Source organism: Anopheles arabiensis, chromosome 2, assembly GCF_016920715.1.
Source record: "Anopheles arabiensis isolate DONGOLA chromosome 2, AaraD3, whole genome shotgun sequence".
NCBI classification, from domain to species: Eukaryota; Metazoa; Arthropoda; class Insecta; order Diptera; family Culicidae; genus Anopheles; species Anopheles arabiensis.
The window spans coordinates 110,172,878-110,186,323 of record NC_053517.1 but is presented as its reverse complement, the minus strand read 5'-3'; the positions used below and the strand labels follow the sequence as shown (position 1 = coordinate 110,186,323).

Sequence of the window (13,446 nt, the reverse complement as noted above, 5' to 3'; positions counted from 1 at the left end):
GCGATATTCTCGTGATGGTGACTAACCGATAGAATGACACGCTGCCAATGTACGATCCTTTTAATTGTTGTTTAGATCGAAGAAGGAAACTCATCATTCTTTTTTATTCTTCTTCTTATGATGACAACAACAACCGTGTAATCGCTCCAATATTATAATTTTATCCTTTGTGAATCACTCTCAGCCGGATAGTCTGCTCTCGTTTGAGGACTTATTTCATATTGGACATGAACCCAGGACGGGCATGATGTTAAGTCAGCTGTATCACTTGGCTAATCTATAAGACTTAGTGATCTTATTGATCTTATTCAAAACAAGCTTGTCATAGCAAAGATTAACTATAGAAAATAGACATTTGTTGGGCTAACTGTAATAACATGAGTCTTCTGAATAACATTTATCAGACAATACATCTTACCTGTTACATTTCACGATTGTTCGAGAGTATGTTTTGAAACATCAATCACTTATAATAAACCTGCAATAAATCGACAGTTTCTTCCTTTACAACTCAATGTAATTAAAAGCAGGGTAAGGCTGTAAGATATTGCTCCAGTAAACATTTACAGCCTGCGGCATCAAATTCCCGCTTGACCCGCTGGATGTTCGGCAAAACTGTGGCCATAAAGCTGCATTCCCTTCCTTCCCCCAACAGCGATTTGATATCGGTGGCTCGCTTACTTTCTTTCAAGCCGCGAGAAAGCAAGTGTGATTTAAAAAAATAAAGGTAACAACAACTCGCGTGACACAGTTTCGTGCCACAGGAGGGCGGTCGCAGAAAACGCCCGTGCCCGTTCCCGATGGCTCACACACGCCAGAAAATCAACCGGCCGATACGTACGTAGTGCCATATAAATATTTAACAGGCGCGCGAAATAAAATAACAGTCAGAGAAAGGTTTGGCCGCGTTGCCTGATGCCTGTTGCAGGTCCCTCAACAAAAGTGCCACAAAAGTTGGCTGGTGAGGTGAGTTGGTTCAAAGGGGTTAAGGTCTACTTGCTGCCAGGCCACTTTACACACCCCACGGAAGGAAGATGCATTTCGCGGTCGGCGTACTGATCCGGAGAGGAACTGAACAGGTGAAAACTACTTTGGGGCCTAATTTATGGCGACACGTTACGGGGCGCTGGGTTTTTTGGTGGCTGCGCGTGTGGAAATTGGGCTTGTAAAGGGAGTGCTACCGGAGGGACTGGTAGAAGGGTTGGCTGTCTAAAGTCATCTACCGAAGAAAGAACGAGGTGCAAGGGGAAGCGAACATCTACGTGTTGATCGTTTATTATCATCTGGCTTACTGTGCGCTACAGACGTTTACGCGTGGATCTGTACAAGTTTGCTACAGTTTGTGGAAAGTGATACGATTGGTTCCACCATTTGTCACTGCAATGAGACGTTGAAGAGAGAGAAAACATACGGTGGTTGATTTTTTGACGGGAATTTCTGGGTTGCTTTAGAGGCGTGATGGGGATGAAAGCTCTAAACCAGAATGAAAAGAATAGATTCAAGCGTTCCAGAACATGCAAAAGACGCGCAAAGAGGGTACCATGCACACCATGCAAGACAGATTTTGGCACACCAGACAGCCTAAAGACACACAAACTACAATGATGATGATGGAAAGACATGATAGAAACCGTTCGGCAAGCAAAGTGACAGGACAGAAAACACATACAGAGTGCAGAGTGTGAAAAACATGTAGATAGAACATCAATTTGGAAGATCTCGTTGAAGGTCCCGGTGATGAAATTTTCAATGCCAGAGCGCCCCATTTTCTCCCAACCACCCTCCCTTTTCTGGCCGGTCATGGATGGAAATGGATGATTCGCTTTGATATGCCGACCAAAACCGTTCCCCCGTTCATACACTTCAAAATGCATTAGTTGCTCCAATGCAAAATGTCAATGCCGGTTGGCCCGGCCCAGGAGCCGTTAGATTTTTGGCAGGTTAGCTTGAATGCCTTCGAAAGATTAGCAACTTGAATGTGAAATGTGGTTCGCTGGTTCGTTTTTTCGATGTGAAATTCATTAAAATTCCATTCTGATCAGACACCTACCTTCGCATGTTTGTATGAGGCAAATGGATCGGTACGTCTTCTCGATCGTGTCCGTTTCCTCCAGCACCGTGCGGACGACGTTCGTTCCATTCGTGCTGTCGTGGGTTGACGTTGCTGGCTGTCCGTTCGGTTTTAGCTCCTTGTAGCAGTGGAATGATGCTTCTACAACAGGAAAAATGAGGAAGAAAACAGGAAAAATGGTTAGAAAGATTAGAGCAGCAAAAGCAGACCGCACACGCACACCAAAACGCGCGGCGCGCCTGCTGCGATCTCGTGGGGGGAAATTTCGCAACTTCACGAAAACTCCCATCGCGAAGACACTTTTACATATGATGATCGTGGATGAGTGGGGGTGATGGTGGTGTTTGAAGGTGGATGAAGCAAAAGATCGTTAAATTCTTTTTTCTATTGTAAAAGACACCTCGGTGGACGATTTTTCCACTCCCGAGTGGGTTAGTGGAAAAGTAACGTAGGATTTAAGAGTGGAAAGAAGTTTAGTACATATTTCTGCCGTTCAAATTATGGTTTTTAAGAATGCTTGTCCCCTTTTACAACGACCATGGAAACAATTCTTACTACAAAATGTGTTCTAACATTTAAAAGCACATAAAAGACCCTTCAATGCAAACACTTCCTCTTCTCAAAGTGTAATTTATAGACCCAAGAATATTGTAGTCAATATTTGCTGTTGCTGTTGATGTCACTTTTCTACTAACCCACTTAGTAAGCGCCCTCGCAATCCGAAAACAATTTTATTTCAACCACTTTCATGCGCCTTTCGTGTTTCGGGGCATTTTCCGCCCATCTCCACCCCCATTGCGCACACACACATAAAGTGTCAATTTATGGCTCCCTTTACACGTTCTTTCGCCGTGCCGGGAACGGAAAAACTTAACCCATCCCCTCCAACTCTCCCGCTACTCCCTACAGAAAAGCGAAAACATCATCACCACAGACCCAAGCAACGGATGATGCGGTGTTGGAAAACCCGTCACCAGGAGAAGCGAACCGCACGAGCTATAATTAGAACCGTGTCGTGGCTGTTGTGTTTTCTCTCGTGCTTGCGCTTTTCCTGCCCGATATTTGGTGGTGGTGAAAATTTGCGTTTGACGACACGGTGGGTGACGCGTGCGCGCGTAGTGGTGTGATGTCGCACGCGTTTACACCCCGCCTCCTCTGGTGTGCGTGCCAGTTCGATTGGGGTGAGGAAATGTCGTGTTGTTTGCAGCAGCAGTCCCCATGAAAACGCGTTCATCGTGTGTTGTGTTGCGTGCAGTTTTGCAGTAGCTTAAGACGGCTAGTAGTAGTAGTAGTAGTATTAGTAGTGTTCAAGAATGATTTTCTAGCTAGCAAACGAAGACGACCACGACGACGACAACCGGTGGAAATAAAAATAGAAAAGCCATGCTCTCTCCATCTCTCGTGATTCGCAGCCTGTGTAGCCTTTTTCTGTTTCTTCAGCACGCTGTTTGCGTACAGCAGCACCACAGCGATCAAGCCGATCGTTATTATGTTGTGGTCGCGCTACAGCATTCGATTGGGGCCGGTGTGGGATGGGGCGCTGTCACGAGACGGGGACGACGCACCAATGAACTAATTAAGAGCAATTCCTCCGCATCGCAAGCATGCGTGATCGAGTTACGCTTAACAATGTTATGAAATAACCATTTATCAAGTAAAGGTCGATGATTGGGGCTCGCATCGGGGGGACACAAACAGCAACAGAAACGGAAAGCATTAGCTGCCAATCGGTGTACTAATGGTTATTTTATTGGCGAGAACTCCTTTTTCACAATCAAATTAAGCGCAAATGTCTTCTTGCAGCAAGCGGAAAGTGGAAGAAGCGGAAAGAGGCTGTCCTTCATTAGCCGTAACTTGGATGGAAACATCAACAGGTGGATTGCTAGCGCATTAGTAGTTTTTTAGTGAGTTTTATCTAATTGTTTTCGAAATTCGTCAGCTAGGAATAGTTTTTCAATTTGTATAAGACCTTGAGCCGTATAATTTCAACATTGTGTTCTCTTTCGCTTTTCGACTTCCTTCCCAGCACCTTTGTATTGTAATTTTATGTTGTCCGTCAAAAAGCTAAGACAAGAATTGTCGTAGATCATTCTCATCATTATGGTGACATCAGCGCAACACATTAAAGAACAATCCGGAAGTCTCGAGAGCAAACGTCAGCATAAGCTAACGTCAATTGGCCCTTTTTTAAGGTGAAGTGAAGCGTCAGTGGGTATTCCGCTTTTTTTGCAATACTTCCTCTCATCGATCAGCCAACTCTGACTTTGCGCGGTTGGTGACGATCCTCTTGGTGCCAGCAATTTGTCAACACGGGTACCACATACCACAGAATCGACACTTGCTAACGGATCGACAATCAACGACCAGCAGCAGCAGCAGCGAAACGGTTGGCCACACCAAAAAGCCACCCATCTCCTCCTCCCTAGGGGATGCTCGCAAAAGGGAAAGGGAAATGTAGCCGCTGCTGTAACAAATTCCTTCCCAACAAACGACATTTCCTATTGCTCTAGCCTGCGTGTGATAATTGCCACCGTGACATAATCGTTCTTTCCGCGCGTTGCGTGTGTGTGTGCGACGCGATTTTCATGATCGAGTGTAATTTGAGCTGCCATCGCACTACTGTGAGCCACATCAAGTAGGTGATCGTCACATTTTTTGTTCTGCTCTTGTTGTATGTTCACCCCATTCGAAGCAGACATTACTTTATTTATACGCTTCCCCATGGGCTGGCAGATTTAGGGAAGCACAAAAACACAAAGCAAGCAACCAAGAAATCGACAGAGACAGTGCCACAGGCGGTTCATTGATGTTCAGACACCCGTAAGACCCGTTTTATCGCGTTTTATCGGTGGATAGATGGTGGTGTTGCAGCTTTTCTTCTGCCTTTGCCGCTGCCTGGGGCCGAGGATGGGTTAGATTGGTGTAACTGCTAGCCAGAAACGACATGCGAATAATTAATTCACGCAACAGCCCAGAGAAGATTGCGAACGGCTGTGTGTGTCTGTGTGTGTTATTTCCTGCTTTCCCTCTAATCGAGCATCTGGTTCGTTTTGGGGTGGAAGATAAGGTTGAACTAAATCATTTTGTGATTATTTTACGATCGCCATCCAAGAGGATCGAGATGTGACGAAAAAGAATGTAGCCTGCCGAAAGACAGTCAGAGCCGATTTGTTTTTTTAACTAGGTTTTTCACAGGAGAGTTTAGAAAGATTTATTGGTGGGAAAAGAAACTTCTCGTGAGGAAATGAGCTGGCTAGGTTTCTCTGCACAACAAGAGAAAAAATATCAGCTTACTATGATCGCCGTCTAGAGGGCGCCACCTTACGGTGGATCTCTACAATGTCCGACTGAAGATAGTGCTCACGCACACTCCTACTACCACGAACAGCACAAAAGGTGGCCAATATTTTTAAAAATAACCCCTCCTCGTCGCTTCATCCTCTCGTACGCCTCTCCCTTATAATCGCCTTCTTCTGCCTGTCAAAGATCACCGACAAGCCGGAGTCGCTTACAGCCGAACCAACACCCACGCGCCTTTTAATCGTCCCTGCCAAGCGATCGGTATTTGTCAACTTGCCAAATCGAAACGGCGAAGCGAAAAGAAAAGAAGCAAATGGTGGTGGCTGTGTTTAATTGATGCGTTTGCGTTTGTTTTTTTTCTTTGCCGTTGTTTGTTCTACTGCCCTGACCTCCAGACCCCCGAAGAGGTTTCGACATTCGGGCGGACGGTCCATTTTTCATAATTAACCATCCCGAGCGCCGAACCATCGTGAGGAGTCTGGTTTCGCACTTTGCTTAATTGAACCGCAACTCAATTTACGCCTTTTCTGTGGGATAAGTGCACAGCGCATGATGGGATATGTTGTTAACTGTGAGAATCCTCCAACAGTGACAACATTCCGACTCTGACAACGGCTTGACAGTTTGTTGTCACAAACTGTATGTGTGTCCAATGTATTGACCTCAAATTGGTTCATCGCTCCTCCACCTTTTGCTTCGGGGCGGAAGAATAAGGAATACTACGGCAGGGACGGTGAGCACCCCTCGTCGACGTCGTTTTGAGCCGCACAAACATGAATGAGCTATGGCGCCGGTGCAATCCACCCCCGGGATTACGGTAATCATTGTAAGATGTCAAGGTAAAGGAAATCGCACACACGGGGACGGAGCAGCGCTGCGCTGAGCCGCGGCGAGGGAAAGGTAAACAACGGCCCCTGGGAGGAACCAAGCGGGGAAGCGGAGGCTGCGAAGCGATCAAACGATTGCGCAGCCGCTAGCGAAGTAGATACGAACGTTCTCGAACCTCCCGACGAATTCGCTCTCTCGCTTCGGAGTGATCTTCTCGTGTGCGAAGTCTAGCCGAACCTTCTCGCCAACCATCTGATCGTATCTGCGACCGACGGCACAACAACTTGTTATTGTTGTCATCTTGAATGTAAACAAACATGGCCGATTTTCGCCGGTAAGGCCGGAGATCGTGTCGCGTTGTTTGTATACAAAAGAAGGGACCTTCCACCGGCTTGAGATTGGAGACGCATGCGTCACACGCGAGCTGACAGGATAGATGATACCGAGTCGGCGCAGTAGGAGTTCGCAAGCGCTCTTACACACATTGCCACAGACCGAGCCTCTTCTCAGACACTAAACAGCTGATGCTGTGATGATCTTCTGACGTTCCGGACGGTTTGACTGCGCTCCTCGGTTTTGTACAAAGTAGGGAGAGTCGATGACTAACGCTGCATGGTGTTCTTTAGCAGCATCAACACACTCTGCTGGGCGTGGATTCCTTTTGCATTTTCCCAGAGCGTCGTCGGTGTTGGTCGTTTTTTGCGTACGTTTTCGCTTGTCCCACTGCCAAAAATAGCTCTAATGTAGCTTGGAGAACGCATCCGGTTCGCGTTTTCTGCACGACCTAAGAGCGCTTATGGAGACGTATGGGACGTGTCTAGAAGCATCTGACTCATCGGAAAGGAATGCGAGCTCTAGAGTGTCTGGAGAAGTGCGAAGAACAAAGTTCATTTTTCATCAAATAAATAAATGCTTGGAAAATATCCCTTGCGCACCGAAAAATTTCTCCTACAACAAATCAATTATCGTCTGTAAGGCTGATGAGTTGCTTAGCCATACTTATCACGCTCATCAATCCGGAGGCATACGTTTAAGTGGCTACCCGGCTTACCCTCGCCCATCCGGAGCTGCCGGATTGACACGCACTGCATTACATTTTCCGCACTCTAATGATACGCATGTTTATTCGCGAGTGCAAAATGTAAATCTATGCAACGTATTTTTTTTTCATTGCTTCTTCCTATTAATTAGAGCGGCTTATCGGTAGGCGGACATTGTAAGCGCTGGATAAGAAATTGCACACTACTGTGGGGTGTGTGTGTCTGCGGGAGAGATGGAAAAGCGCATCGGAATTGCATATGCTTTTCTTTCCCGTCTTGGCCGCTGCTTCAATGTTCGTCATAAATCAATCACACGGATGATTCACCATGCAGGCTTAGCATAGCTGGAAGGCATAATGTGATGACTTCCTTTAGTAGTAATGGCGTTTTTTTATTACCTACGTACCGAAACGGCATAATGATGATGATCGTGCTCGGAACGAAGTGTTAAGTTGATTATTCCAATCGGGAAAAGTTGATTTCTTTAAAGATTGTTTTTCTTTGTGTGTTTGTGGCTGAAGAAAGATCGAGAAATCAGTTTCACCGAGAGACGTCCTTGCGAAAATGTAGGTTCCGTGAGTCATAAACATGGTGGAATTAGACAGAACACCTCAGCAATTGCTCATCTTTGAGATAACCACCCAGTCACAGTGTGCTATTTCCAATTGTGCTCATCAAGTTCGTTGTAAATAGTTGATGAATCAAAGGATCAAAGATCTCGTCATGCGCCAACTACTGTCCTCTAGGCAGTCACTCCCCACTGTTGTGATCAAAATTGTTGTGTGAATCATTATCACATTACCATGGAGACTTTGTCTTATTTGTTCTAAATAAATACAATTTATGTACATTATCAAAGTATCTAAAAAGCATAAATATGTTTGAGAATAAAAAGGAGATTTATTCAGAAAATGAACGCGTCCAACCGTTTTTCCAAATAAAAGTAATATCAGCCCATGGTGTTCGTTTCCAAAGACAATGGCGCCTCTAGCGGACAGTAGCGAAAGCAACGAAGCGCTTTTCCGATCGTACAGTGGCGCACAGATAAACTTGTACACTGTTTTTTTCGATGGTTGCTGGAGTAATTTGCAGAAATTAGAGAAATGGTGCATGGAGTAATTTCCAGTCTGTTGAGACAATTTTAATCCCATATATCGGACACGATAAGAGGGGAATAACAGAAGCTTTGATGTCTCGTTGAATGCACTAAGTTCAGATAAGTTGGTGCTTTGTCGTACAGATGTCGCTGGCACATTCAAAGAGAAATTTCACCTCTGCCACTGTTTATGTATTGAATGTGGTACTTGGAAAGACTGATCTCGGGGTCCATAAATCATAAAACGATCATATTTCACAACACTGGTGGTATGGTTTGTATCAATCAATTGTTTCAACAGTGTTTACCGACATCTGATCGACAAATTTGACCTTCCCTTTTATATCAACAATACACACCCTTGTTTTTTGTTTCAAATTCATTGTTTATTTCTTGTTCATTTCGTACATTTTGCATTTAATTGCGTTGTGTTTTACATCATAATTAGCAGAAAAAATCTCAGAACAACTCGTATGCACTTTTCACTTCGTTACAGTTTATAGATTCTCAATATATTGGGCTCAAAATCATTTAGCGATGCACAGTAGTACACACTGTAGTACACTGGGAGATGAGAATGGGATGGATGGCAGGTATAGCGGGAGACGGGATTTGAGAAACGGGTCATGGGGTGATTCGGGCGGGGTTCGAGTTAAATACAGTTCAGCAACATAAACATCAAACACGATTTCTCGATTGCTCAAAGAACAAAACCTGGTACATATGTAACACCAAATGGGCATCCAATCGAAACGGTGTTTCGACAATTCGTAATTGTGAAATTATTTGCTTTCTTCACTTGTTCTGCCAACGGGCTATAAGGATGCCTGGCAGCGGTTCGAGGGTTGTAGGGTTTTTTGGGTTTTCAAACATTACTCTATACTTCTTTCAATCTGTCGCCTTCCGATGAGAGGCACAGTGCAAGTGACTAAAACATAAACAGCACAGATCTACACGCGATCTCTCAGAACACTTATTTGGCTTTCGATGTGACGGGTTCGACGTAAGGTTTGGCAAACGAAAGCGCGTCATTAGAGACCCGTGAACAGTATAGCAGAAAGAAAGAAAGGAAACCCCTATACAGATATAGATATAGCAAACAAATGATAGAGAGATGATCAATAAAAGCAACACAGAGCGTTTACAACTACATGAAAATTAACGAAAAAACTCTATCAACTTCTTATCATTGAAGCATTATCATTCGCTCCTTCCCGTGGTCGAGATTGTACGGGACAGTCGAGATAATAGGACCAACGCGCCTGCACTGTATGAATTCCTGCGGGAGCGCACCGTGGGCTGATTGAACATCGGCGTTCATTACTGGTTCGCTCTCCAGTCGCTGTTTGCCACCGTTAGCTCGGCACAGGTCGCTGCATACCCGAGATGGTTCTCGGCCAGACAGCAGTACCGGCCTGCGTCACCTGTGTATGAGGGGGGGAAGGAAGATATGGAAATCATTCGATCAATATCTTCTGAATTCTTCAAACGCTTTGTTGGCGGTTCATTCCCACCTTCATAGGCCACCGGTAGCGATAGGCGGCAGACGCCGTTGCGATACTCCGGCACAAACTTGTACCCCTCCTCGATCGGTGCCTCGTCCTTCGTCCAGCGAATCGATGGTGCTGCATCGCATGCTACGATGCACTCGAAACGCGCCGGTTGTCCACTGACAACTGCGATGTCTTTCAGCGGCTAAAAACAGCAGAGAGGACGGTCAAAGATCATTCCATGTGGTTGAGATGAGCAGCACGTTCAAAGTGACCAGTAAATACTCACAGCGACGAACAAGGGCGTTTTGGTGGGAACACCTTCTTCCTGATGCTTCACGTTCGGTGTGCTCGTCGTGGATCGATTAAAGCCCTGAGCTGTTGGATCTGGATGCACGCAAAAGTGTGGAGGTACTCGGGATTAGCTCAGATTGCAGATTTGGAGTGGCCAGGGTGAGCGATCGTTTTACAGAGCGTACTACATATACACACGCACTCACACACACACTCGCACACGCATGAACGCACACGTACGAAAGACACTCATGGGTTAACAGGTGGCAGTATGGAAGCAACATGATCATGCGCAATAGCTTGGAAGCTCATATGGGGGTGGGTCATTGTACAGCCTATTCCAGAAGAACTTGTATTCTAGGCAGTTGATATTTTACTCTGAATATGACATGCTCAGAATACGAATCGTCTGGATAGTTGCTGTACAATTTGACAGTTATATCTGATTTTGACAGTTAAAAGCATATCCACTTACCTTAAGATCTGTGCTGGTTCCTTGGAATTCATTACGTCCATTGCAAGCTTCACACAAACACACAGCATTATTGCGAACATAAATATAAAGATAATGGGCATGCAAACTCTTCCCTACCGAAGATGAATGAACATCATCCCCAAGGTACTACAACCCTGGGCGATCCCCTCTCGTTGATGAGTTCGCGGAAGAGATCCATCATTCTCCGCCTCACAAGAAGTATCGCCGTCTAGCGGCCGTTTGTCTTGCGTGCGGTGTGGTCTCGAGGACTCGAGAAATTGTTCACCAGTGTTCAGAACAATAAACTGAAATCCCGAGCCAGCACAGCACCAGCGCATCAGAGCGAACGGACCAGCCGTGGGCCATGTGTAGTTCAAGCGGAAAATGCTCATGTCCCAACAATTGTGCCAATAAATTATCAACATTTCCCTGGGCCCGGGTTCCGCCCTGAAGGGTGTGGAGGGTGGAAAAGTTGATCATGTTGTCGCACCGGTTAACACACAGTCACAGTGCGCTAGCAGAACGTCTGTTCCCATTTCTTGCTCGACTTCAACGAAACCGGGCGCAAGACGCACGGACACACACACACATAAACTCACACGGACGGATGGGTGCGATAGGATTGCTGAAAATACTTTCCGACACGATTTTGGTTCGACCCCAGGCCAGCTAACTGCAGGGGGAGAGGAGTTTTACGCTAGAGACTGTTAGTGTGGCTGGTGTTTGTGGCCGTTTCCTCATTGCTTAATGTGCACCGTGCCATCGTCGTATCATGTTTCTATTACCAGCTAGTCAGTTCGACAAATAGGAAAAATATACACGGGTGGCGCTGGCCCTGGGTTGTGCACACGTATTGGAAACGAGACAGAACACGGGAGAGAGCGGGAAGAAAACACGGAATTTTAAATCTACCCTCCCCGTTTTACCAGCGCAATCTTGAGATATTCCCCGTAAAAAAATTCCTTTTAATTGTCGTTATGTAACCTATACGCTCAGTGAGTGGGGAAGGGGAGGTCATCAGGGCGGCGTCCGTTAGTCCGTACGTCACACAATTTGCGACACCGACGGCGAAGCATCTGGCGACGATGGCCCGCCCGCCCGATGTGACAATTTGGTCGATTTTCGGCGCCCGTCAGCAAGCTGATTTACGCAAAAGCAGATCTCCCCGCTTTTGTGCGCTATTGTTATGCTGTGCCCTCTCCCAACCTTCCCCACCCGCAACCGGATCCTTCAACCGGCCTGTCGACAGTGTGATTAGTTAAGAGCGCATACTTGACAGCCTGAACGCAGGGGGTGGCCACAAAGATGACCCATGAAAGTGGCCGCGGTCGAAAGAGTTGAATGATCTGCAGGAATTCTAATTTGCAACCCATTTTTTGTTTGTTTGCCAGTCAAAAGGTGAAGCCAATGCACACAGATACAGTTGCTAGGGGCGTGAAACAATCCTGTGCCAGGAGTTGGACAAGTGTAAGGTATTAGTGGTACGACATTGAACATGCTCACAGAAGCGTTTTGGGGGGAGAGAACGCAAACGCTTGCGCCTTCTCCAGACATCGATTTCCCAAGCAGCTCGACATCTTCAATGCACTTTGCTCATTCCGGTAGTAACCTCTGAACTCCGAGGTGCGACATTCAAAGCGCTACATATGTATGTCACGCTGTTATAAGGATCCGGCATTGCAGCTTTAGCCAACCGTGCAACAGTTGTGTGCTGTTATAAGGCTTCCCCCCGCAGCAAACGGAATCCTCGCAGTAGCGTGCTGCACAACAACATCAACAATAACATCGACAACAAAGCTCTATGGGTCTCTCTCTTTCTACCTGGTGTGGCACAATAGCTGTTCCGATTGCTATAGCCCCGCGACGGTGTAGACCGACCACTGCCAATTCCTCCCTGGAACGCTGTCGGGTCGGGTGCAGCAAACGGGACGGGATGCGGTCCATACCGAGCGCTGGCGTGCATTTGTGTCGCCGGAACTGAAGCCGACCGTACACCGTAGGGCGTAGGTCCTGCAGTGGGAACGCTGCTACGACCGGTACGCTCGTGCTGTACCGGCACCTCGATGTCACCTGCCGCGAACTGGGCCGTGTTTTGGTAGCGCGGATGCTTCCTACCATTGCTACCGCCGCCGGCACGGCCGGCCACGATACGGTGGCCCTCTCCCGGAAATATGATGCCGAACTCGTACCCGAAATCGTACTTGAAGTAAATGATTCCGGTGTCCGGGTCGACGTGCTTCGTGCCTGATTTCGTACGGGTCGTGTAGAAGAAACACAATAACAGAGTGAAAACGTCAAACATGTCCCACATTCCAGTGGCAGTGGAGGTGGTCCAGAAATATGAAGTACGGGTTAGATACCAGACGGGGTAGAAAAATAAAAGCCAATCACTAACCTAGTGGTTATGCAACTTAAGTAGCATCGCCGCAAGAGAGATAAAGTGTGAAAGAGTGAAATGATAAACAAAACAACATAATCGTAAAACAAGAACGCACACACAAAAATAAAACTGTAAAACCAAAAACTCTAAAAACGTTAAAAGGGGGATAAAAAACCGAAAAACCAGCTTCTAAAACTAATCAATGTAGATGGGCAAACGATAGCAAAAAAAAAAACAACTGAACGAAAAAACAGAAGAAAAAACACGCAAGCTGAACGAACGAAAATAAAAACAACCACAATCACTCTGAAAACGAGTGATGCTGATGATCATCGAAGCAGTAGCGCAACCCGCTAGATGAGGCCTAGTAGTGAGGGGTCGGTAAGGTGCAATAGTAGTAGGTAGTAGTGGTAATGGGCAGCAAAGACAACAAAATTGAGCGGCGGAGCACTCTGATGTAATGGCTAATGGG

The 13,446-nt window shown here is 46.3% G+C and overlaps 1 protein-coding gene across 2 annotated transcripts in view; it reads right to left on the bottom strand.

The window, feature by feature from the left end:
• Window positions 1–13,446, bottom strand: part of LOC120895627 (titin) — a 154,990-nt gene that overhangs the window by 93,073 nt on the left and 48,471 nt on the right. For both annotated transcript variants that reach the window (XM_040299130.1, XM_040299131.1), the window contains exon 18: window positions 2,051–2,212. In XM_040299130.1, coding sequence (XP_040155064.1) covers window positions 2,051–2,212 — 162 coding nt within the window. The remainder of the gene's footprint in view (window positions 1–2,050; window positions 2,213–13,446) is intronic.